Source organism: Portunus trituberculatus, chromosome 38, assembly GCF_017591435.1.
Source record: "Portunus trituberculatus isolate SZX2019 chromosome 38, ASM1759143v1, whole genome shotgun sequence".
Taxonomy (NCBI): domain Eukaryota; kingdom Metazoa; phylum Arthropoda; class Malacostraca; order Decapoda; family Portunidae; genus Portunus; species Portunus trituberculatus.
The window spans coordinates 16,697,519-16,725,344 of NC_059292.1; the positions used below are offsets into that span (position 1 = coordinate 16,697,519).

General features: G+C 44.9%; 1 protein-coding gene across 1 annotated transcript in view; it reads right to left on the bottom strand.

Moving 5' to 3' along the window:
• LOC123515158 (protein lingerer-like) overlaps positions 1–27,826 on the bottom strand; it is a gene marked incomplete in the record, with an annotated part of 203,853 nt that overhangs the window by 171,085 nt on the left and 4,942 nt on the right. The window contains 2 exon segments of the mRNA XM_045273641.1: positions 1,279–1,412; positions 20,704–20,862. Coding sequence (XP_045129576.1) covers positions 1,279–1,412; positions 20,704–20,862 — 293 coding nt within the window.

Sequence of the window (27,826 nt, forward strand, 5' to 3'; positions counted from 1 at the left end):
GGCAGGCGACAAGGCGGGCCTTGACACATCAAGAACTCAGCAGCCCGATGCAACCAACATCGGAGAAGCTGCCTGTCTCATCTGTTTTGAGCCGCGGTGGAAACGATGTAGGCCAAGTGTGTGTGCGTGGCCGTCGCGCAGCCACGACCACCCAAAACAATATACTCAGCGACTGGCATTCTGTCGTTTCCTCCACCTCTCTTTATCTTCATCCACCCCAAAGATAGGAGACATTTGACTAACGACAGGACCCAGTACTCGGACACGAATGGGAGCTGCCGCCGCCGCCGACGACAACGACCTCTGAAAATTTAACTTTTTCCTCTTCCTGTTCTTGTTTTCATGCATTTTGTAATTCCTTCAGCTTGTTTTCACCCAATCCAATTTCTACTTTGTCCAGAATCCCATCTTGTACTTTTTCCTGTAGTCTCCTTATGGAGTCTTCGTAGTCATGACATGTAGCTTTTTGGTAAATCATTTTGTTCCTTTATTTCCTGTATCTCCTCCTTTAATCCCTGATTGATTACACTGACCTTCTCACATTTGACTAATCTCAATTTCAACTCTGTTTTTTGTTCTCAGTCTGTCCTGCTTGTCCATTAAACTCGACATCACTTCCTTCATGTATCTTCTCTCTCTTTCCACCTTTATCAACCTCCTTATATTGCCTCTTTCGTCTCTATCTCCGGAAAAGTCCTTATCCATATTATCTTGAGCTAATCTCCTCAGTCCAACAGATGTTTCAATAAATCGCTGATTTTCACAAGATGGCATTTATTTTAATAATAATAATGATAATAATAATAATATTATACGGCTCATTAATTTGGCAGTGCAACAAAAAATTTACACTGAAAATGTACAGGGGGGGGTACATTAAAACAATGAAATGCTTAACCTAACTATGTCATAAGTCTGGCTGTGCCACCCAGTTCCATTTCTTTCTCCATTTTTTCGTCTGTACGACTCAAAATTTATTTATTGTGGAGACAGGTGAACCCTAAGGCCCCCTACTCCCCTGTACATACGTTTCAGTCAGGCTCCAACACCTGCTCAAGCGCTTTCCCTGCGAGCTGCTCAGCACGTCTTGTCAGCACGGTTTCGGATGTGTGTGTATTGTGTGTGGCATGACAAGGTACTAACTACTGTTGTCTTGTGATGATGTGTGGTTTTGTGATGATTTGAAGCACTGTATCAAAACTCAGAAAGAATATTTTGCTCTTTGCAATATATGGTCTATTGTATATAGAAGAAAAGCACAACGTGAATGACACTCACCTTTCTCGACCACCTCGACCGCTGCCACCACCTCGTCCTCTGAACCTTGGTGGGCCACCACCCCTAGGCCGTGACCCACTACGTTCCCGAGAATTGACTCGTCGGTTCTCCTTGTTGCTCTCAGTTTCAGTGGTCTGCATGGATTAGTGAGTAAATTACAATGTTAGTAAAGATTTCATCAACATCATACCAGTAACTGAAAAGAACTGGAAAAAGGTTTATTGCAGCAATTAGTTTGTTTTAATCTAAAGAGGAACACTTGGCTGAATCTGCTAAGTCTTAAAATTTGAGCCCTTTTTTACATGGATATTTGTAGCCTAATATCCCCCTTATATGTCTGTGAAATCTCGTTGTCATACAGCAAATGGGTTCTTTTTTTAGGGTAATGTTTTGCTAATGGAAGTAGGCAGAGATGTCTCGGGCATTTAAATGCTCCACGTCAGAAGATTTAAATGAAATCAGGCTGAAAATTATTTTTTTCTTTATCGCATTTTATCTGATGTCTGACTGCTATATGGTTTTACTCCTCTTCCTTCTAGCACCTTCCACCCATTGAGTTCTGTGACTATGTAAACACACAACCACAATCACAGCAAAGACTCAGACATGATATCAATTGTTTTGCTGGGTGGTGTAAAGATACTACAATATTTGAAGGAAGTGTGTATGATAAAAGGGGGTTCACACATGCCAATTTATGACTGAAATTTTACGTCGGTACAGTTTCTGACTCAAAATCAGTGCCAACAACTGGAGAAACCAGTCACAAAACAAGACTGACATTTTGGTCTTGTTAATCGATTTATGACTTAATTTACTTTGTGACATCACGAAGTAAGCTTTGAAAATGTGACATCACAAGTTGCAAATCGACTAGCAAGACCAACATGTTGGTCTTGTTTTGCGACTGCTTTCTGCAGTCGCTAGGCGCTGATTGCGAGTTGGAAACTATATGTACATAAGAAAACAGTTGCAAATTGGCACGTGTGAACTCGCCTCAAGTGATAAGTGCAACACTTCTTTGCGAAAGAAGAAACAAGAAATAGATGGAAGCATCTTCTGCAGAACCTGAGCTGACCGAATCACCAAGGTTGCCAAAGGCTCTCTTTGTCCCTCGCTTTTCCTTCACATCCCTGGAGTGGTGAGTGCAAACAGTGCAGCATAGTGTGAACAATGCAGTGTGAACAGTGTATTGCAAACAGTGTTGTAACCCGCACGAGTGCTATGAACTACGAGGCGACCACCCCATCTCTGTGTGACCACAGGAATTTCCCAGTGACCCAAGTGACCCAGCCCTGCCTTCCCAATGGGGTGCTCCCAGGTGGTTCAAATACATCTCCCCACAAGTCACCAGACTCCACAAATCAGCACAAACTAATTGAGAGACCTTCTTGGATCTCTGGAATCTGCCCTACACACTGGTGTGCAGTATGTGGCCGTACAGCAGACCCAAGCAGGACCCTTCACTGCATTGAGGACGACTGCCCCAACCTCTGCCATACAGGCTGCTTGGCAGACACCAGAGTACACTTGCCAATACACGGCACACTTCAACGAACTAGCTGGCATCAGGGACCCCGTGACATTCACCGCCCAGGCTCAGACACCTGCCACAAGCCTGAATGCCTCTCAATTCTCCATTGAACCCACAGAGTAAAATCTACAGGGCTTAACAAAAGACCAGCTCAAAGCACTAGTCATAAATCTTAGAAAAGAACAAGATTCAAACAAACACAATTCAGGCATACACCAACACAATAGCCGAGCTCTTGGAAAAAAGACATGTGCTGGTGGAGGCACTGGAAGTCATGTACACCCAAAATGTTGGGGCCCTTACTGTGCTGCACAAGCCCAGGTGAAACAAACACCTCACCTCACGGCTCTACAGATACCCTGGAGGAGTGAATGTACTACAAGAGCAGTAGTGTCCAACACCCTCATCGAGGTGCCGAGATGCCATTCAGTGAGGTGTCAGCGCGCCTTCTCCCACAACACTGTGGTGCTGTGGAACGCCTTCACCTCAGCAATGGACGTCTCCAGTATGTCCACCCAGCAGGTGAAGTGTGCCGCCCACGCCTGGCTACGGACACATCCGCCTGATAGTGACAGTATCAGGTGATAAAATGTCAATGTCTGCCAACCTGCCATCCACCTGACAGTGACAGTTCCTGACAGTGACAGTGAAATAGTGATATGGGATGTGCGTGTGCCTGACATGACAGTGCTGATTAGTGACAAGATAGGTGCACAGCTGACAGTGACAGTATTATGACTCCCTCGCTCACAATGCCGTCCCTGGGAGCAGCTTTAAAATGAGCGTCACTTGGCAGTGTACGCTCTTAGCTCATGAACTCAGCTCCAACTGTAAACATATTTATGTGTATATTATGTGCATTAAGTTTAAATAAAAAAAAAGAGAGAGAGAGAGAGAGAGAGAGAGAGAGAGAGAGAGAGAGAGAGAGAGAGAGAGAGAGAGAGAGAGAGAGAGAGAGAGAGAGAGAGAGAGAGAGAGAGAGAGAGAGAGAGAGAGAGAGAGAGAGAGAGAGAGAGAGAGAGAGAGAGAGAGAGAGAGAGAGAGAGAGAGAGAGAGAGAGAGAGAGAGAGAGAGAGAGAGAGAGAGAGAGAGAGAGAGAGAGAGAGAGAGAGAGAGAGAGAGAGAGAGAGAGAGAGAGAGAGAGAGAGAGAGAGAGAGAGAGAGAGAGAGAGAGAGAGAGAGAGAGAGAGAGAGAGAGAGAGAGAGAGAGAGAGAGAGAGAGAGAGAGAGAGAGAGAGAGAGAGAGAGAGAGAGAGAGAGAGAGAGAGAGAGAGAGAGAGAGAGAGAGAGAGAGAGAGAGAGAGAGAGAGAGAGAGAGAGAGAGAGAGAGAGAGAGAGAGAGAGAGAGAGAGAGAGAGAGAGAGAGAGAGAGAGAGAGAGAGAGAGAGAGAGAGAGAGAGAGAGAGAGAGAGAGAGAGAGAGAGAGAGAGAGAGAGAGAGAGAGAGAGAGAGAGAGAGAGAGAGAGAGAGAGAGAGAGAGAGAGAGAGAGAGAGAGAGAGAGAGAGAGAGAGAGAGAGAGAGAGAGAGAGAGAGAGAGAGAGAGAGAGAGAGAGAGAGAGAGAGAGAGAGAGAGAGAGAGAGAGAGAGAGAGAGAGAGAGAGAGAGAGAGAGAGAGAGAGAGAGAGAGAGAGAGAGAGAGAGAGAGAGAGAGAGAGAGAGAGAGAGAGAGAGAGAGAGAGAGAGAGAGAGAGAGAGAGAGAGAGAGAGAGAGAGAGAGAGCAGGACGCGAGGAGGGTGTCCAGCGAAGGACTGAGGACTCACCAGGCCACCAAGCAGACACAAAAGCGAGCCAAGGCAAAAGTGTGTGAGTACTGCTCACGGAAAGGACACACTTCTGCTACTTGCCACGCCAGAACTGACGATTTACGTCAGGAGCGTCTCCTACAGCGGCTTCTTACGGTGGAAAGACACAGCCACACCCTTCCCACCTGCAGCGCCTCAGCCCGCCCACCCCCTCACTTCATTTCAGTCCTTGCCACAACCTCGCCCACTCCTTCCTCAGCCTGGTATCTGGAATCAGAACCAGGGGCGGCAGTGGACCACTCCTCTTCACCAGTACCAGCAGTCGGCCGCGGACCCTAACCACCACCTCGGACTAGCAGGCCTCGCTCACTACCATCCCTCACCATGGTACAGCCAGCTTGCCCCGCCGCCAACTAAAGGTCGTCTCTAGCAACGTCCGTGGTCTCCGGACTAACCTTGCAGACTTATACCACAACTGTGTGCAACGACACAATGCAGACGTTGTTGTGGTGACCGAGACATGGCTGAACAGTGAGGTGGAGCCCACGTATGGCAGGATGCAGGGCTTCACCCACTGGGTGAGGAGGGACCGACAGGAGCGAACAGGAGGTGGAGTGGCTGTCTGCTTCAAGGAAGGAATGCAGGCCCAGCTACTCGACATAGACACGCCTCCAATGATGGAGATGATGTACTTCCGAGTAATGCTGGCAGACCGCTCAGCCCTCCTGCTGTGTGCCCTGTATCGCCCCCCGCGACAAGGGCCTGACTCACTCCTGTACCTGACTGAGACCTTAGACAACCTGATGATGGCACACAGCTGCAGCCACGTGCTGATTGTGGGGGATCTCAATCACCACCTGGAAAGAGACGCCTACGAGAATCTCCTGAGGTGCAGGGTCTGACAGATCATGTCACCTTCCCCACACATGAACGAGGAGGGACATTAGACCCTGTCATCTCAGACTACCAGGAAGACAAGCTTCAGTGTCATCAGCTGGGGCTCGTGGGCAGCTCTGACCATCACGCTGTACTGACACAGCTGGAAGTGGGCGTGGCTCAGGACGAGGCCACCACCCGCACCATCTGGCTGTGGAACAAAGCAGACTGGGCTTCCCTGCGCCGCGACCTGACCCACACCCCATGGGCCACTCTGCTACAGGGAGGAGCAGAGAGTGAAGCACTTGCACTCACCTCTCACCTTCTCGCCCTCCAGAGACGCCACGTCCCACACAGGGAATACACCACCAGATCGACGGATCAGCCATGGTTTGGCTACCGTTGCCGTGTTGCTGCCGAGGCAAAGTATGCTGCCTGGCTCCGCTACAAGAGGAACCCGACTCGGCGCAACAAGGACCTGCACAGGGCTGCATGCAGGAGGATGGTGGTAACCAGCAAGTGGGCCTTAAAAAAGTGGGAGGAAAGCCTGCGCCGGAAACTGTGTGGCACTGGCGTAGGAAACAAAACTTGGTGGTCTCTTGTTAAGGACAAACAAGGAACTGGCCACCAAGAATCCATCCCTCCCTCAGCAAGCAGGACGGTACTGTCGCCACCAGCAGTAAGGAGAGGGCACAGTTGCTGGCTTCCTTGTTTGCTGGAAAAATGAAGGTCGGGAATCCACAGCAGCCACCGCCTCAGCTGGTCCAGCAATGTGAGAAGACTGTCACCATGGTGGAGGTGACGCATCAGCAGGTGAAGCGATTATTGCGGGGCTGGACACACAGAAAGCCACCGGCCCTGATGACATCAGCCCGCACCTGCTGAAGCGATGCTCCCAGGAACTGGCTGCCCCTCTCACCCAAGTTCACAACTTGTGTACGGGAAAACGTCTGGCCTTCAGTGTGGAAGGAGGCTCGAGTAGTTCCTGCACACAAAAAGCTCCAGGACGGACCCAAAAACTACAGACCCATATCCCTGTTGTCAGTGGTGGGTAAAGTGTTTGAGAGGGTCGTGGCAGAGGTGGTGTGTAGCCATCTCAAGGACAATGCCCTCCTCTCAGACCAACAGTTTGGGTTCAGACCTGGAAGGTCAACCTCCGACCTAATGATGCTTCTCACCAGGCATTGGCAGGACGCCCTCGACGACGGCAAGGACACTATAGTGGTTGCTTTGGACATAGCAGGAGCTTTTGATAAAGTATGGCACAACGGATTACTAGAAAAGCTTCGTGCTAAAGGCATCCAGGGTGGCTTGCTACGACTCTTGGGAAATTACCTGCAGGACAGAAGCCTCAAGGTGGTTGTCAACGGGCAAACATCTGAGTCCCTGCCTGTGGAGGCATCAGTGCCACAGGGTTCAATTCTTGGCCCACTCCTGTGGAATATCTACGTGGATGATCTTCTCCAGCTACTGCCAGGAGTCATGGCCTATGCTGATGACTGCACCCTCTCCTATACCTATCCACGCCAGGACAGTGGGCGGGCTGCTGAGGCCATCAATCAGCAGCTACGAGTGATAAAGGAGTGGGGTGCTCGCTGGCAAGTGACATTCGCGCCGGAGAAGACACAAGCAATGGTTGTCTCTCGGTCCCCAGCCGCCATGGCAGCAATGGCAGGAAAGTTGTCTTTGGCGCTGCTGCTCTCCCACTCCAAGATGACGTCAAGATACTTGGAGTGGAGGTGGATCGAGGGCTGAGGTTTGACAGGCATGTCAAAACCATTGCCAAGAAAGCCTCTCACAGGATCTCCGCTCTCAGAAGGATCGCCAGTTTCCTCGACAGGAAGGGGAGACTGCTGCTGTACAAGGCACAGGTGCGGCCCCACCTTGAATACGCAGCTCTCCTGGATGTCCTGTGCCGCCACACACAGAAGGAGACTGGACAGCATCCAACGCCGCGCCATACGGCTAGTAGATGCTGCACTACCACCTCACCCAGAGCCTGAGCGTCCCCTTGATTCACTGGAACACCGCAGAGACGTGGCGGCGATCGTAGTGTTCCATAAGGCACAGGTGCAAAGAGTGCCACATCTGGCAGGGCTGCGTCATCCTCTAAGAGTCACCGCACGGAGCACGAGAACGGTGCTCAATGGTGGTGACGCCGTAGAGGTGCCGCGATCCCACGGGTGTCAGCATCAACGCACCTTCGCAGGACGCGTCTCCAGGATGTGGAACTTGTTCACGGCCGCGGTGCCTCACGTCCAGGAGATGAACACACAGTGTCAAACTGATGGCACATAAGTGGAGACAGACACTGCCAACTCCTCTGACACTCTTTGTGACGTGACACTCAGTGTAGTGCAGTGCGTGAATAGTGCTAGTGAAGTGAAACGAATAGTGCTCCATTTACATGCTGACCATCTTGTATATTATCTATTTTTAAGTCTTGTAAATATTGTAGAGAAATAGATTGTAGTACCCTTAGAATAGGTAGCACACGACAGTGCGCCTTTGGGTACATGTTCCTTTGTATTAAGTTTTGTTTAAATAAAAAAAAAAAAAAGAGAGAGAGAGAGAGAGAGAGAGAGAGAGAGAGAGAGAGAGAGAGAGAGAGAGAGAGAGAGAGAGAGAGAGAGAGAGAGAGAGAGAGAGAGAGAGAGAGAGAGAGAGAGAGAGAGAGAGAGAGAGAGAGAGAGAGAGAGAGAGAGAGAGAGAGAGAGAGAGAGAGAGAGAGAGAGAGAGAGAGAGAGAGAGAGAGAGAGAGAGAGAGAGAGAGAGAGAGAGAGAGAGAGAGAGAGAGAGAGAGAGAGAGAGAGAGAGAGAGAGAGAGAGAGAGAGAGAGAGAGAGAGAGAGAGAGAGAGAGAGAGAGAGAGAGAGAGAGAGAGAGAGAGAGAGAGAGAGAGAGAGAGAGAGAGAGAGAGAGAGAGAGAGAGAGAGAGAGAGAGAGAGAGAGAGAGAGAGAGAGAGAGAGAGAGAGAGAGAGAGAGAGAGAGAGAGAGAGAGAGAGAGAGAGAGAGAGAGAGAGAGAGAGAGAGAGAGAGAGAGAGAGAGAGAGAGAGAGAGAGAGAGAGAGAGAGAGAGAGAGAGAGAGAGAGAGAGAGAGAGAGAGAGAGAGAGAGAGAGAGAGAGAGAGAGAGAGAGGCACATGCACATAGAGAGATGACTGCACCCTGACATTCGCTGACAGCGGTGATCACTGTGCACTGTCGCACACATCAATCAGGTACTGCAAACCATAGTTTCATGGGGCATCGATGGCAAGTGGAACTTGCTCCTGACAAGACACAAGTGATGCTGGTTTCCACGACACCCCCCTGACACACCCATCCCCATCTTACTTGATGGAAGGGCGTTACCCCTGCAGGCTTCCATCTCCATACTTGGCGTGGAAATGAACAGTGCCCTGACCTTCACTGGACACATCAGGACCATAGCCAAGAAAGCCGCATGAAAACTTAGTAGCATCCGGCGCGTCTCACATCTCCTCGACTCCCAGGGAATCTCCACCCTATATGCAGCTCAAGTCTGCCCCCTTATGGAGTATGCCCCTCTCATTTGGTTGTCCTGCCCCCCCTCATACTTAAGCCTTCTAGACAAGATCCAGCATCGAGCACAACGCCTGATAAGTCTAAAGGCCCCACCAGACCAGCCGTCCCCTACCATGCAGCCTCTTCAGCAGCGTCGTGATGTGGCAGGGTTGTGTGTCATCTTCAAGACTCATAAGCAAGGCGCCCCGCACCTGACTGCACTCTGCCAGCCCTGGGCGCAGCCACATGGCCACACCACAAGAGCTGCCACATCCAGGGTTCACCAACTCGTCGTCCCTTTTGCTAGGACGGAGACCTTCCTTCGCTCCTTCCTTCCACGTTACACGCGAATGTGGAACCATCTGGTTATGCAGACACAGCTTCACTACACCACCTCCTACACACCTTTAAGTCTGCTGCCAATGCATGGATTAAACAACCATAGCATGTAAATAGCACATGTACTGTTGTATAATTAATAATTTCGTTTTGCATATTTTAGTTGTTCCATGTATTTAATTAATTCCATGTCAAAGATAGTTCTCAGCAACCCTACTGAAGCTCTTGACTAACCAATGTATAAAAATATGTAAGAGAGAGAGAGAGAGAGAGAGAGAGAGAGAGAGAGAGAGAGAGAGAGAGAGAGAGAGAGAGAGAGAGAGAGAGAGAGAGATTGCTGGGGCTTTTGATAAGAGTTTGGCACAAAGGACTCCTGGCCAAGCTCGAACAGTTCGGCATCACAGGACAACTGCTAGAGCTGTTCTCCAGCTACCTACAAGGCCGGAGTCTGAGAGTAGTGTTGGGCGGGTGCACGTCAACCACACACCCAGTGGAGGCCTCCGTTCCACAGGGCTCAATCCTTGGCCCCATCCTGTGGAACATATATTTCAACGACCTCCTTCAGAGCCTCTCGCCTGTGTCGGCATACGCGGACGATGCCACTCTCTCGCACAGCTTTGGTAGAGAGGAGGCAGTGAACATGATTGATGTCTCCAACCGCCACCTTGGTGACATCATGGCCTGGGGTAAACAGTGGCAAGTCAAGTTTGCTGCCGAAAAAACCCAGGCCGTGGTCATCTCACGTTCACAGGAGGACATCAGGCTGTTTGAAGGCCAGCTGAAGTTTGGAGAAGACACTCTTGCCATTAAGGACTCCATCAACATCCTGGGGGTGGAGGTAGACTCCAAACTCAGCTTCGACCGCCACCTGGAGAGCGTGGCACGCCAAGGCATCCCTGAGGGTGACACTCCTACGTCGATGCCAAGGGGCTCATGACGCTGTACAAAGCGCAGGTGAGGCCCATCATGGAGTACAGCCCCCTCAGCTGGATGTGCAGTGCCCAGTCCCACCTCTCCCTGCTGGACAAGGTGCAGCGGCGAGCCGAGCGCCTCCTTCGCGATGCCGGTGGCCTGGGACAGCAGCCCCAAGCTGAGCTACAGCGACAGCGGCATCAGGGGGCAGCAGTTGCAGCAGAGACAGCAGCGACAGCACCCAGACCCTCACCAAGAAGCCCATATCAACGTGCTGGACAGCTTGGAGCACCGAAGGCATGTTGGGGCCCTTACTGTGCTGCACAAAGCCCAGGTGCAGCAAATACCTCACCTCACAGCTCTACGGATACCCTGGAGGAGGAGTGAACGTACTACGAGAGCGGTAGTGTCCAACACCCTCCTCGAGGTGCCGAGATGCCATTCTGTCAGATGTCAGTGCGCCTTCTCCCACGACACCACGGTGTTGTGGAACGCCTTCACCTCAGTAGTGGATGTCTCCAGCATGTCCACCCAGCAGGTGAAGTGTGCTGCCCACGCCTGGTTACGGACACATCCGCCTGATAGTGACAGTGACAGGTGATAAAATGGCAGTGTCCACCAGCCTGCAATCCACCTGACAGTCACAGTGGAGGAAAATAGTATGCCTGACAGTGACAGTGAAACACAGTGACGTGGGATGTGCGTGTGCCTGACATGACAGTGCTGATCAGTGGTGAGGGAGGTGCGCAACTGACAGTGACAGTTTTATGACACCCTCGCTCACAATGCCGTCCCCGGGAGCAGCTTTAGAATGAGCGTCACATGCCAGTGCACGCCTAGCTCACGAACTCAGCTCCAACTGAAAACATACTTATGTGTAAAATATGTGTTATGTGCATTAAGTTTAAATAGAAGAGAGAGAGAGAGAGAGAGAGAGAGAGAGAGAGAGAGAGAGAGAGAGAGAGAGAGAGAGAGAGAGAGAGAGAGAGAGAATCAACGCTGTCCTGCAAGTTATTGCATCCTGGAGCTGCCACTGGCAAATAACCCTTGCCCCTGAGAAAACTCAAGTCCTGCACATCTCCAGGCGGCGAGAAAACGCCCATCCCCCAGCCTTCTTTCTTGAAGGCAAAAGGCTGCCTTTCCAGCAGTCTATCTCCATCCTGGGGGTGGAAGTAGACGCAGGCCTAACTTTCACCACCCACTTGAGGAGGGTTGCCAGGGATGCGGCGTGGAGGCTGAGCTGTGTCCGACGCGTTGGGAGGTTGCTCGACGGTCCGGGGATAGCGTCCCACTACAGGGCCCAGGCCAGGCCCGTCATGGAGTACACTCCCCTCACCTGGTCCTCCTGTCCACCCTCCTATCTTGCCGAGCTTGACAGGATCCAGGCAAGAGCGCAGAGGATGGTGCAAATGAGGAACCAGGACCAGCAGCTCAGCTTTCAACCTCTACAGCAGCGGTGAGACGTGGCGGGCCTGTGCGTCATGTACAAGGCCCTCAGGCAACAGACTCCACACCTGGCACCACTACGCCTGCCATCCCCATCCATCCCCACACATGACACTCGAACCGCCGGCCTAATAGACCACCACCTCACTGTGACTGTGCCCTTTGCGAGGACCGAGAGTCACCTCCGTTCCTTCCTCCCTCGTTACAGCCGCATGTGGAACCGGCTGGTGCAAGACACAAACATACACCACTCTACCTGCCTCCAGGCGTACAAAAGAGGCGTGAACGAGTGGCTAAAGTGCTAGTGTGACACCAATAAGTCCAGTGATAGTGTGTAACTATATACTATTATTCAATTATCAATTTATGACTCACTTCTGTAAATATTGTGTATTTCTTTTTGTTGCCAAGATAGGCCTGAACTATACCATAGTCTCAGACCTCTGGTATGAACAACACATGTAACCTAGTTTAAATAAAAAAGAGAGAGAGAGAGAGAGAGAGAGAGAGAGAGAGAGAGAGAGAGAGAGAGCAGCGCCCCACCACTACTCGGCGATGCTACAAGCCGGCCAACAGTGAACTAAAGATAGTGTCGGCCAATGTGAGGGGCTTTCACACAAACATTGGGGAGTTCACTCACAGTGTTATTATTAAGAAAAATATAGATTTAGTGTTTGTGTGTGAAACTTTTTTAGATGCCAAGGTGCCAAGCAATTATGCCCGTATCAAAGGGTACTCACCATGGATTAGAAAAGACCGTTCTACACAAGGCGGGGGTGTGGCATTCTGCTTTAAGGAGACTGTGAATGCTCAAGTAGTAGAGCCACCCACACCCATACCTGGGGAACTTGAGCTCTTGACATTGAAAATAATCGACAGCAATGGGAAGGGCCTATTGAGCGTGGGTTGCTATCGGCCTCCATCACAGGGAACAGTGTTGCTGGACTACCTAACATTAAACCTGGACTCTTTGATGACTGCCAGTCAGTGTGACAGTGTAATAGTGATTGGCGACCTAAACCAGCACACAGTCAGGACGCCTTTAACTCACTACTGGTTGTGCATGACATGCACAACCACGCCACCTTCCCCACGCACAAATCTGGGTCATCCCTGGACCCGGTGGTGACGGATCTTCCTTCCCACACAGTACAGTGCTTCCCACTCGACTTTGTAGGGACCTCAGACCACGTGGCTGTATTCACCAGAGTACAGTTCAAGACACCACGTGAGGAGAGCTTGAACGAACCCTCTGGAGCTGGGAGGCTGCCGACTGGGATGCCTTTCGTGCTGCACTGAGGACTACAGAGTGGGGAGGAGTGCTGCGTGGCGACGCCAACCAGCAGGTGAGGCAACTCACCGAGCTGCTTCACAACATGCAGGTCTGCTGGGTGCCGACTCGGTCCATAAAACAAAGGCATCAGATCAGCCTTGGTTTGGTCCTGCTTGCGTTGCCGCATCAGATGCCAAATACAAAGCCTGGCGTGCTCTCAAGAGGCACCCGATGGCCAGAAACAGACTGAGGCACCGAGCGGCAACAAGGCATATGAATGCCACGCAAGCATGGGCTATAGACCAGTGGAGGGCAAACCTGAAAAACAAACTAAGGGGAGGCCAGGTTGGCTGCAAGCAGTGGTGGAGCCTTGTCAAAGACAAGCAGGGTGAGTCGCGGGGCACCTCCGTCCCTGCACTCCACCAGGCAGACGGCAGCTTCACCCACAGTGCAAGTGACAAGGCAGACCTCCTGGCCAAGCACTTCGCTGAAAAGATGTGCATCCCGAACCCCGAAAGACCCTCTCCGCTGCTGCCTCAAATAGTGAAAGAGACACTAGTGAAAGTGATAACAAGTGAAGTGTAAGTGCGAGCGATTCTCGAAAATTTGGACGAGAACAAAGCTGTGGGGCCTCAGGACATCAGCCCACGCGTTCTACGCCAGTGTGCTGCTGAGCTGGCGCGCCCACTCACTTCCCTCTTCAATCACTGCCTCGCCACCTCCACATGGCCTGAAATGTGGAAAGGAAGCAGTGTGGTGCCTCTTCACAAGAAGAACTCCAAGGCAGAGGCAAAAAATTACAGACCCGTGTCCTTGCTGCCTGTGCTGAGCAAAGTGCTGGAAACAATTGTGGCCTCACGAGTGACACAGCATCTCGAGCACCACCACCTGCTGAGCAACAGGCAGTTTGGGTTCAGGCAAGGGAGGTCGGCGGCAGACCTGCACCTGCTCCTCTCCACGAAGTGGAGTGAGGCCCTGGACCGAGGCAAGGCCACAGCAGTAGTGGCTCTTGATATTGAAGCTGCGTTTGACAGAGTTTGGCATGCAGCTCTCATCACCAAGCTCCGCGCTGTAGGCGTGGACGGAGCACTCCTCCAGCTCCTAGAAAATTACTTGAGAGCCAGGCACCTCAAAGTAATCAAATCAAAGGAATCAAAACCACAGCCCATAAGGGCAGGCGTTCCTCAAGGGAGCTGCCTCAGCCCTTTGCTGTGGAATGTGTATATCAATGATCTGCTACACCTCGTTCCTGCAGCGAAGGCGTTTGCAGATGATATAACACTATCCCACAGCTACGGACTGGAGGAGAAAGCTGCAGCCACCTGTGACATCAACGCCACCTTGAGCCGCATCGCAGCCTGGGGAAGGAAGTGGCAAGTTAAGTTTGCTGCTCACAAAACCCAGCTGCTAAGCATCACCAGGACGAGTGAAGCCCTGCGCCCGCCTTCAACGGGAGACACTGACGCTGCGGGAGGAGGTGGAGGTGCTGGGGGTAACTTACGACCGTAAGTTAACTTTCAGGACCCACTTGGAGCGACTAGCCAGAGAGGCCTCAGGGAAGCTGGCATCCCTGAGGAGAATCTCCTACCTTCTAGACGCCAAAGGACTGGAGTTGCTCTACAAGTCGCAGGTCCGCTCCTCCTTGAATACGCCTGCCTTGCCTGGGCGGCGCGGCCAGCAAACATCTCGCCTCCTGGACAAGGTCCAGGATCGAGCGGCGAGGCTCATCAGGGAGAGTGAGCTCGGCTTCCACCCTACACTGCACACCCTCCAACACCGGCGGGACGTGGCGGGCCTCACCGTCATGTTCAAGGTGCAGCAGCAGAAGGTGGCTCACCTGCATGAACTCCAGCAGCCTGCCCGACAGGCCAAGATTGCCACCAGAACCGTCATCCGTGCCCCTGGGGAGCTGCTCCAGCCCAGGTGCAGAACGTGGCACCAACAAAGGCAGTTCCTCAACACGTATATCGGCTTGTGGAACGCTTTTGTTGCTGTGCAAGCGAGTGTAGAGGGCTGCTGGTCCACGCAGCAGTTCAAGTGTACAGTGAATGAGTGGCTGCTACGGACAGACAGACAGAGGCAGGCTTTCGGATAGAAGGCATTAACTGTGACTTCTTTAGCCTAATATTGTACTAAGTATGTAATGTATAATGTACAAAACTCTGTATATCTATGTAAATTGGTATAAATAAAAAAAAGAGAGAGAGAGAGAGAGAGAGAGAGAGAGAGAGAGAGAGAGAGAGAGAGAGAGAGAGAGAGAGAGAGAGAGAGAGAGAGAGAGAGAGAGAGAGAGAGAGAGAGAGAGAGAGAGAGAGAGAGAGAGAGAGAGCAGAGAGAGAGAGAGAGAGAGAGCAGGAGAGAGAGAGAGAGAGAGAGAGAGCAGAGAGAGAGCAGGAGAGAGCAGGAAGAGAGAGAGAGAGAGAGAGAGAGAGAGAGAGAGAGAGAGAGAGAGAGAGAGAGAGAGAGAGAGAGAGAGAGAGAGAGAGAGAGAGAGAGAGAGAGAGAGAGAGAGAGAGAGAGAGAGAGAGAGCAGGAAAAGAGATCCCTTCTCTCCCTTCTCTGTTCCAGGGTTGGCAGATCCATAGCCTTTAGTCTCTCCTCATATGTCATCCCTTCAAATTCTGGAACCAGCAGATCCATAGCCTTTAGTCTCTCCTCATATGTCATCCCTTCAAATTCTGGAACCATTCTTGTAGCCATTTTTTGTAGCCTCTCCAATTTCCTTGTGTGTTTCTTTTTATGAGGGGTCCACACTACTCCTGCATATTCCACTCTGGGTGTTATTATAGTACTTATGAATTTCTTCATCATTTCTTTGTCAATGTAGTGAAATGCTACTCCAATATTCCTTAGCAAATTATGTCTCTAAAAATTCTATCAATATGGCTTACTGGTTGATTGTTTTCTTCCATCGTCACTTCTAAGTCCTTTTCCTTTTTTACTTTCTCCAGTTCTACTCCATCTCCTATCTTATAGATTCCCACGGGTTGTCTTGCACTCTTTCCCATTTCCCTGACATGGCTTTTGTTCACATTGAATTCCATTTCCCACTTTTTACTCCATTCCCAGAACTTATTTGGGTTTTCATGCAGTATTTCACAATCCTCTTTTTGCTTTATAACTCTGCACAGTTTCATATCATCTACAAACAGATTTATGTAGCTGTTCACTCTTTCTGGCATGTCGTTAATATAAATGAGGAAAAGTATTGGTGCCAATACTGACCACTGTGGCACTCCGCTTTCTACTGCTCTCCACTTGGACTTTATATCTTTAACTACCGTCCTTATTTCTCTCCCCCTCAAATAATTTTCTATTCATCTCAATGCGCTTCCTTTTAAGCCACCTCTCTCCTCTAACTTCCATAGTAATCTTGCATGTGGCACTTTGTCAAACGCCTTTTTAAATCCAAATAAATACAGTCAACCCATCCTTCTCTCTCTTGTACTCTATCAACTATTCTAGAATAGAAACTCAATAAATTAGTTACACAAGACCGTCTTTTTCTAAAACCAAATTGGCTATTTCATATAAATTTGTTGTCTTCAAGGAACTTCATCCATTGTTTCTTTATTATTCTTTCACACATCTTGCATATTACACTAGTTAGTGATACCGGTCTGTAATTTAAAGGTTCTTCCTTCCTTCTACTCTTATATATGGGAACCACCTCAACTCTTTTCCATTCTACTGGTACTGTTCCATTTTCTATTGAGCATTTGATGATGTTGTATATAGGACTTGCTAGTTCTTTCCTACATTCTTTCAGTATTCTGCCTGAGACTTCATCTGGTCCCATTGCCTTCTCTTCATCCAGTTCCTTCATTAACTCTTTTATTTCAAGCTTCGTTACTTTAACCTCTTTCATATAGACTGTCTCACATTACCCTGTGGTCTTTCATATTTGGATTCCTTAGTATAGACCTCCTGGAATTTATTATTTAATAGTTCTGCCATACTTTTTGGGTCTTCCACCATCCCGTTCTTTCCTTTTAACCTTTCTATTGTTTCTTTTTGCCTAATTTTTCCATTTATGAATCTGTAGAACAATTTTGGTTACTCCTTACATTTTTCGACAATGTCCTTTTCAAAGTTCATTTCCTCTTCCTTCCTCACCTTAGCATATTCATTTCTCACTACCTTGAAGTTTTCCTTATTTACTGGATTCCTATTGCTCCTCCACCTTTTCCATGCTCCATCTCTTTTCTCCTTTGCCCTAGCACACCTTGCATTAAACCAATCTTTCTTTCCTTCTTCTTTAGGTCTATATTTTGGGACATATTCCCTGACTCCTGTTTTGTATATTTCCAAAAATAAGTTATACTTCTCTTGCATGGTCTCTGAGTTTTCCTTCTCCTCCCAGTTTACGTTTTTAAAATAGTTCTTGAGATTCTCAATATCAGCCTTTCTGTAATTTAATCGGTCTCCTTTGTATGAATCGTCTCTATCTTCCTTTCCCTCTTCTATATCCATTTCTAATATTACATGGTCACTTTCCCAATGGGCACTTATATCTTATATCATCGTTCATTTGTATACCCCTTGTAAAAACTAAGTCCAATCTCGCCGGCTCGTCGTTTCCTCTGAATCTTGTGCATTCCTTTATTCTCTGGTCCATCATATTATCTATCATTAAATTCAGGAATCTTTCTCCCCAGGCTTTTTTCCCCCATACCACTTTCATAATTTTCCCAGTCCACTTCTTTACAGTTGAAATCTCCTACTAATATCACTTTTCTCCTTTCTTTAACGATTCTCATTAGACTCCTTATTGTGTCATCTATGATGTCTTTATATTCTTGATTGGTCCATGAATTTGTTTTTAGTGGCACATGTTACAATGATTGTTAACTCTTTTTCATTAATATGCATCTTAACCAGGGGTGTGGAATCGGAGTCGGCTACTTTTGGCCGAAGTCAGAGTCGGAGTCGGAGTCGGTAAAAATATCAGCGACTCCGACTCCTTTACGTGATAAATTTTCGAGTAAAGATTCCACTTCATGGAGATTCCTACAAATTGGGAGAAATTGACTTTGTGGAGGATGTGTCCAATCAAGCATTACAGATAGACAATTTTTATTAATTTATGATAATTATATAATCGTCAAGTACACTTTTATCATGGATTGACTCGAAAATATGTAAGTATTGATTCTCTTAACTTTTGTCTTTTTTGGGTGTGGCAACTATATAGCGGGCTTTTTGTTTAATCTTTTCCCATCTGACTCCACACCCCTGATCTTAACATACAGTATTTCTGCTTTTCCTTTCCCACATTCCACTTGGTTTATCACTATCTCCTTCCTTAACATTATCATGACTCCTCCTCCTCCTTTACCCCCTCTGTCTCTTCTCCATACATTATACCTATTATCCAAGTCTATTTCGATTGCCTCATTTAGTTTTGTTTCAGCCAGGCATACAATATCCAGATTTTCTTTCTTTATGTAATCTCTTAATTCTAATTTACTTGATAAAACCCTGTCTATGTTCATATACATCATTTTTAGTCTCTTGCCTTCATCATTTTTAGTTAAACTTGTTTCACTTTTTTCTCTTCCTTCTCTTTCATATACCATTTCCTTATCCTGTCTCCTATAATTCTCAAAAAAAATGCCTTTTTTTCCTATTCTGACCTTTCATTATTTTTTTCCCTTACTGCTGCCGCTAGTTCGTTGTATCTCTTCCTTTCTTCATTTCTATTTTTCTTTATATAGATATCCTTGCAGCCTTCTGTTTCTCTAAGTTTTGTTGTTCTATATAATATTTTTTCTGTTGCTGCTTGTGATTTTAGTAGCATTTTAATTGGTCTCGTTTTTCCTTCTTGATATGGTCCCAGTCTCTTTATTTCTTCTACTTCCTCTTCTAAGATTTGCATATCTTCGTCGTTTAGATATTTTAGTAGGTCTTTGACTGATTTCATTTCTTCTTTTTCTCTTCTTGGTCTATATTTTATATTTTTTTCTTTTATTCCAAATACGACTACTCTTTTTTTTTTTTTGCAATTTCTCTAACTAGATTTTCTTTTTTCTTGAGGACTCCTATCATTTTGTTTGTCATATTTTCTTCTTTTTCTTTTAGTTTTTCTTGAATCACCTGAAAATCAGCCTTATCTTTCTTATCTTGGCTTCTCCATGCTTGTACTTCTTTTTTAATCACGTTCTGTACTCTTTCCTCTTCTTTGGTTACTAGATCTTTCAGCCTCTTTTTTTTTTCTCAGCTGTGTGTGTGTGTGTGTGTGTGTGTGTGTGTGTGTGTGTGTGTGTGTGTGTGTGTGTGTGTGTGTGTGTGTGTGTGTATTTACCTAGTTGTATTTACCTAGTTGTAGTTTTACAGGGCCTGGGCTTTATGCTCGTGTGGCCCCGTCTCCATATCTACACTTATCCAATCTTACTTTAAAAGTGTGCACACTCGTTGCAGACACCACTTCCTCATCTAAACTGTTCCACGTCTCAACACATCTCTGCGGGAAACTATATTTTTTAATATCTCTCAGACATCTTCCTTTTCTCAGCTTTTTACTATGCGATCTTGTGCTTCGGATGTCATATTCTTCTCTCAGGATCAGTTTCTCATTATCCACTTGGTCCATTCCGTTGATCAATTTATAATCCAGCAGCATCCAGGCAGGCAACGCTCTGCCATTCCACCACCTGTTTCCACGCCGCTTCGACCATGCCGCGCAAAGCGGCCTCCAGCCCCACCCCTAAGAAGCACAATTTCCTGCCTTTCAAAGATAAGCTTGAGCTTATAAGAAAGTGTGAGGCAGGTATAGCTCACAGTGTTGTTGCAGCACAAATGGGTGTCCCTAGATCAACAGTATCAACAATTTGGAAGAATAGGGACAAGTACCACAAGACCGCTGCATCATGCAAGTGTTTTTATTTCCAAAAATGTACTGTACAGCACCCTAATGTGTTTAATAAAAAAGTTAGATATAAATGAAGCCTTTAATAGTACTGATTTAGTTAGTGTTTTTTAGAGGTTATAGTGATGTTTTGTGGGGTTTAGGCTGGAGACTGGTCCCTATCCCCCATAATTCTTAAGTATCCTATGGGAAAAATTGTTTTACGATCGAATAAACGCTGATTCGACCTATGAAAAACCGCCCTAACCCCATCGAATTGCAGGGATCCCCTGTATTACAATTGATCAGGACATCTCTAGAGTCTTGATTAGTATGTCGAGGTGAGACGGACACTGAAGTTACTTATCACTTGTCTGGTTCAACTTCATACCTCTGTGTTGTGTTGAGGTAAGACAGGAACACCGTGAAGTTATTTATTACTTGTCTGGTTCAACTTCATACCTCTATGTCAAAATAAGAGTGCAAGAGTGCAGGACATTTAAAAATGGTTTCCTGGGAGAAGTGATATTAAATTTTTGCATTTAAACATCATAGAATGATAACTTATGGTCTCAGCACCAGATGAGCAAAAAAATATTCAAGAAAATCCCCCAAAAAAACAATTTCAGCAACCCCTTTAAACAAGGCAAAATTTATTATCATAAATATCCATGTATTATATGCATACATAAATATTGCAATGACATTGTTACTGGGTATTGAATTTCTCCCACATCAATTTGAAACACTGCACTGTGAAGCAGCAAGGACAGATTACCACATCAATGTTAAATATTGCATGCACTTAATTTATTAAATAGAAAGACGTTCCACAGTTACCAGGTTGCTATAAATGGATAATATGCATATTCAATAACATGCTAAGAAATAAGTCTTAAAATTCTCAGTGCATCCTAATCCTGAGGTACCTTGCCAGTCACCGGTTTCTTCTTCTTCTTTGTAGACTCTTGCCACTTGCCCTGATCATCCCCCTCCAACAGCAGGTCAATAGCAGCATTCACATCATTATCACAGTCGTGTAGAGCAACCATTGCATCATCAGAGGTTACACTGGTGAACTGCATCACCTATAAGAAAAAGAATCATTCAGTCAATCAACCTGTTTCACTATTCAACCCAATTTCTCACTAAAAAATAAATAAATAGAAGTGAACAAAAATTCTAGATATTTTTCAAAATTATATATTTGAATATTTTGACATTCCAATAAGCAGTAAGCATTTTGAGTGAAATCAACAAATTTTCTACAAAAAGATAATGCAATTAATCCTAACTACCATGAAAGCAATCACAAATTATAGATAATTTACCAACAATAAGAAATAAAACATCTGCTGGACCCATGACAAGACAGACAACCATTCTGTTGAACACACACACAATCTATTTTCCCAACCTTGATGACATGAGTAATATTGTTTTCCTAAACTTTTTTCAATGACATGCAAAGCTGCCAAACTTATGTCTGCCCCAAGAAAAATTGGTGATTTGTAGTTATCAGAACATGAAATGGTCAATCAACTTATTAAACAGTAATATGGTAATCAATCTCACACTATTGCAATTAAGCCGTAAACACAAATGTACATTCTACCAGTTTGTATATACAGACATACGTATGTGCATTGAACAAGTGACAAAACACTGAATATGCCTAAAGATCAGCTGTGAATTTCATTAGCTATTCTAGCAATGAATATATGAGAACATACATAGGCTATTTGCTTAATTAACTGAGGAAAACACAGCTAACATCTCTAAAGCATATTTATAAGGAAATCACAAAACTTTTAAAGGCATTTCTAAAATTTAACCCGCTAAGACCGATGGCCGCAAAATTCGCACCCTCCCATTACTGCAATTATCATAAAAAAATCAACTCTTATAAATTACTCTGGAAAAAAATCTGCTGTTAGTAGACATGACAATGCATCATCCTACAAGTTTTTATTGCTCTACTCACTATGGTTGTCTCAGAATAATAACCGATAATTGGAGAAGATTGTGGTAGCGGCAACTCGGGGGAGGTGCTTTTATGTGTATTCTTACATAATGTAAGGCACTGCTCATGTTTTTATGTGTTTTCACATGTTTTTCGTGTTTTCACTCATATTGGCTGATTATAGTTACGTATGTTTTTATCAGGCGTGGGTGACGATGTTGTCACAATAGCGGGGTCGGGATCTACCTCCAACTTGTGCACTTTGCGTCTTGTCCCGCCTTGTCTATCACTTTTATCACTAAACTTTAGTTTCCTCTTAGCACCAGGAGCCATAGTTGTAAATAATAGTTCCTTAAATAAGTAAATACGTAAATACGTAAATAATTATCACCGCGACACGACGCTCACGCACCTCACAGAAATTTGCGGGAGACTAGCTGGCTAGAGCGGTGTGCTTCCTGGGAGCCAACAGTACTACCATAGGCCTACGTCATGACCAAATATAGCAGCGCTACCAATGCTAGCGCGGTTTTTATTAGCGCTCAAAGTAGCTGCCCCATTTAAGGACTGTTGGAAGTGTGCTATGCAGCCGTATTTAAGGCCTGTCGGAGTTTTCGGGTTAAAAAGAAAAAAAAAATAGACCACTTTGCTCTCAGCAAACTTAATAAGAAACCTGGAATTTTTTTTTCTATCATCCTTCCCCCCAAAAATCTATCTGGCTCTTCTTCCTCCTCTGTCATCTCCAAAGCAACAGAATTTGTCACACTTACAATAGTAGGTCAGTCTACTCCTCAACTACTGGTGGATTTTCATTCAAAAAGAGTGTTAAGATAAATATGGCAATGCACACGTGATTCAATTTTATATTTTTGTATTTCCTATTCTGTGTTTGTTACACTTTAGATCCATAATAACCTTTCCTCCTCTATATTTCAAGCTGATACCTAAAAAATTCTCAAATACATTCACAATTACAATGATATTTCACTTTTACAAAACTCAATTTTTATTAACCTGGTTCTGCTGCATGATTAGTTGTTTTGTTTTTATGATATCCAGACTATGCACTAATTTGCTCTGCACACGAGTTCAGTTTTTAACAGTTCAGTTCATTGAAACATCATATTTGACAGGATACACCTTCTTCCCTAAATTTTTATAAAAAAAAAATCAACCTGTATCTAATATGCAAAGTTGAGACTTTTAATAGGCTAATCTTCTCACTAACCTAGCTTATTCAACAGAGCCCTCCTAGCCAGAACACATTCACACATAGTAGAAGAATGGACTCATTGCTAGAAGAGTGGCAGCTATCTCTTTTTTGTTGTACAATTAATTCTTTGGATCCCAGACATGCTGTTTGCCCCTCATTATTCCAAACATCATCTCTGTCTCTGGGCTGGTATTATTATTGTCAAACTGGAAGTAATCTTAACTGCGAGGTTGTGACACATTTAAAAAATATCACCTGATCAGAACCCTGACTCAATGCCATCTGATGGTGGAGTAACAGCAAATTCGTGATTATAACCCCTCACTGCTATGATAGTAGCAGGAAAAAGATTGAGCTACACAATCTCTAACATACAAGTGGCAGATTATACAAAGGAGCATGGCAATAGAGTAGCAGCAAGGGCTTTTGAACCACCACCTATGGAACTTCAGGATGACATTAGTACAGGTTTCACTCATTATTCAATGCTTCATTACTCAATATTTCAATTTTACGATCATAAGAAATTATGCCCACTCGATCATTATCCGTTGTCCTTGCTCATTTATCCAATCTTCTATCAAGCATGTTAACAAAGGCACTGCGCGATTGCAGTGCCACTCAAGCCACACTGGCCACTAGAGGTGTGCCAATACTAGCATTTGGACCGATACTGATACCAATACCAATACTACTACTGATACTGATATCGATACGAGTACAATTGATATTGAAAACAGTGCATTGCAAACCAGTCTATAAGACTGTTGCCAACAGTCACATGTGTTTTTTATTATAATTATTTATTATAATTATTATTATTATTATTATTATTATTATTATTATTATTATTATTATCATTATTACTGTTATTATTATTATTATTATTATTATTATTATTATCATTATTATTATTATCATTATTAATATCATTCAATTAGGCAAGGATAGTTGTGATGTTTGATTAGAATAGATTAGATTCGGTTAGTTTACGTAAGTTAGATTAATGATGTTCAAAGTTGTCAAAAATAACAAGGGTGATCATGAACAAACATTTCCCATGCAATTTAGACAACATACTGTCCATATAAGGAAATAGGCTATCTTTATTAATTCATTTGTATCATATTTTCTAATCCTGAAAAAGATGTGTAGAACCTCATTCGTCAAGATTGAATGATCTATAGGAAAATAATAAGTCATACTGAGTGTTATGGGTTCCAATATTTCGTCCACAGGTGGAAAATCCATACGTGATGTCACTTATAAATGCTGCTAAATGCTCCTATAATCATCACCCGCATGATGAATAGCTTCTTGCTCGATGTCCTCATGAATTTTGTTTGGATATTGCTTTCCAACAATCTTATTTGCCAAATACATATGCATTCCAGTAATATTTCCAGTGTAATCTTACCATGCAAGTGAAAGACACCAACAGTGTGCAGAACATCCGGTCAGATGAAGCACACCACACTAGGAATAATGTCATTATCTCTCTCTGTCTTTCATGTGTTTTTTTTTTTAAAGGTGTTCACCATTCTTTATTTTAATTGGAATCAATATGTGTAATAGCAGCTACCCCCACAATTTTGATGACTGCAGTGTATAAGGGTGGCATTCAATGTGAGATAGGAGAGAAGAGAGGAGAGGAGAGGAGAGGAGAGAGAGAGAGAGAGAGAGAGAGAGAGAGAGAGAGAGAGAGAGAGAGAGAGAGAGAGAGAGAGAGAGAGAGAGAGAGAGAGAGAGAGTTTTTTTCCTTGTTTAACCCTTTAGCGGTGAGGAACACCATTTGGGATACTTATAATTGCTATTTTGAATGGCACGGGAAACTCATAATTCAATCTCATTGGCTCCACCAAGCCACTGCTGGTTAGAGACATGCCTTCTTTCTCAAATGTGACCAATAAGAGTGCAGTAGTCATCAAGGGGCTTGCTTGGCAAGCCTCACGGTGGACCAGTGTATTGCCAGAAATTAAAAAAAAAGTTAAATGTCACCAAAAAAAGTTCCCACTCTTACCAACACTACACCGGTGCTAATGGAGGTGCATATGGACTTCTTATTATACTGTAAGGGAATAATTTGGCTACATATTGATGGTAGTATCATTGTGGTATGATCTTATTTTAGTGTATGAAAATTGTTGGTAAAAAAGTGAATATCCTGAATGGAATATATCGTCATGACTCGGCAAACCACGCTCATCCCAACTGGGCTCTCTTTGTCGCTATGGGGATAGAATTATAAAGAATGCCAAGAAATGCCACATAATGGAACTAGGAAAGAGTAAGAGAAGACCAGTATGGAACTATTTGATGGGAGAGGAACAAATAATGAAGACTAAAGAGGAAAAAGATCTTGGAGTGATTACACAAGAAAATCTGAGCCCTGATAAACACATAAGCAAGATATTTGGACTATCATATAAGAGCAGCATTTCATTACATAGATAAAGATATGATGAAAAAATCATCACAAGCATGATACGCCCAAGGCTGGAATATGCAGCAGTGGTGTGGTCTCCGAGCTCTAAAAAGGATATAAGAAAATTGGAAAGGATACAGAAGATTGCTACGAAGATGGTGCTGGAATTAAAGGACCTCACATATGAAGAACGACTGAAGGAAATGGGACTGCCAACCTTACAAGATAGATAATGCAGGAACCTAATAACAATGTATAAGACAGTAAATGATATTAAAAAGATAGACAAAGAAGACCTAGTGCTGTTGGCAGAAGAGGATGGATGGACAAAAGGACATGAAAAGAAGATCGGGATGAGGCAGTGTGTGAAGGATATTGGAAAATATAGTTTTCCACACAGAACGGTGGGAAAATGGAATGCATTGGATAATGGAATTGTCACAGGACATAGTGTGCATAACTTTAAATAAAAACTAGATAAATGGAGATATGGAGACAGGACACAATGAACCCCGCTCGAACCCTGTACAGTACAACAAGATAAATACAACTAGGTAAATACAAATAGGTAAATACACATACACATAGCACAGAAGGAATATGAACAGAGGGTGGTGGAAAACTGTGATAGTGACCCAAAATTGTTTAACAAATTCATAAATGGAAAACTAAATATAAGGGAGGCAATAGAACAGGTAAAAAATGGGGAAGAAGTATATGAGGATACTGGAGATATAGCTGAAATTTTGAACGACAACTTTTGCAAAGTGTTTACAAAGGAGGAGCATTTTGTGGGAGGAAGGCCTACGGAAATAAAGCAAATGCAGGACATCATAGTTACTAAGGAAGATGTAAGGAAAATTATAAGCAATCTGGATATTAATAAATCAATGGGGCCTGATGGCATATCTGGGAGGTTGATAAATGAATGTAAGGATCAATTGTTGAACCCCGTATTTGATATTGTGGAAACCTCCATACGAACAGGATTACTCCCGAAAGAGTGGAAAAGAGCTGACATTGTGCCTATATATAAGAATGGTAGTAGAACGGAACCACTAAACTATAGACCAGTATCGTTGACTAGTATATTGTGCAAGGTATGTGAAGAAGTAATTAAAGCTAAGTGGAGTGAGTATCTAGAAAGTGAAAACACTCTGAGTGAAAGACAGTTTGCTTTCAGAAAAGGAAGATTGTGTGTATCCAATTTATTATGTCTCTATTCAAGAGTGACTGACATACTACAACATAGAGAGGGATGGGTGGATGCTATCTACCTGGACTTGAGAAAGGCCTTTGATAAAGTACCACACAATAGACAGATGTGGAAACTAAAGAAGATTGGAGGAGTAAAGGATAAACTAGCAAAATTACTTAGTGGGAAGAGAAATGAGAACAGTGGTGAGAGGAAGTCCGAGTGGAAGAAGGTAACCAGTGGAGTTCCACAAGGGTCAGTGCTTGGTCCCATCATGTTTTTAATTTATGTTAATGATATGCCAGTAGGAATTGACAGTTACATGAACATGTTTGCGGACGATACTAAAATTATGAGGAGAGTAAAGAATGTGGAAGATTGTAAAAAGTTACAGGAAGATCTTGATCAAATATATGAGTGGAGTAAGGAGTGGCAGATGGAATTTAATATGTTATGAAAATGGGAAGAAGTAGATACAGACCAAACAGGGATTACAAGCTGGGTAATGAGAAAATTAAAGAGACCAATGAGGAGAAAGACTTAGGAGTAACCGTGCAAAACACTTTGTCACCGGAGAAACACATTAACAAGATTTTTTGGAAAACATATAACATGCTTCAAAATATTGGCTTTGCATTCCACTACCTAGATGAAGGAATGAAGAAGATATTATGTACCTTAATAAGACCCCAGTTAGAATATGCAGCTTGTGTCTGGTCACCGCATATGAAGAAAAATGTGAAGAAGGTGGAAAGGGTACAGAGGCTGGCAACAAGGATGGTACCAGGACTCAGGGAGTTAGACTATGAGGAAAGACTGAGGAAGCTGGGCCTGACCACATTAAAAGAGAGAAGAACAAGAGGAGACATGATAACTATGTATAAATTGGTGAACAAGATTGACATACTGGACAGAGAGTTGATAAAGGTGACCACAAGTAATCATCTCCGAGGACATGGAAAAATGCTAATAAAAGACATCTGTCTAAATGACGTGAGAAAATACAGTTTCCCGCATCGTAGCATTGATAAGTGGAATAAACTGAGCAGTGATGTCGTTGACGCGGTGTGTGTCAATCAGATGAAAGAGAGAGATGACAGGAATGGACAAGGAGACCGGACACAGAGAGCTTAACTCGGGCCCTGTAATACACAAATAGGTAAATACACACAAAAAAAAAATAAATAAATAAATAAAAAAAAAAAATACACAAGCACAGATGAATGCACAAGTCTTTAGTATGCAAGTGACGAAGA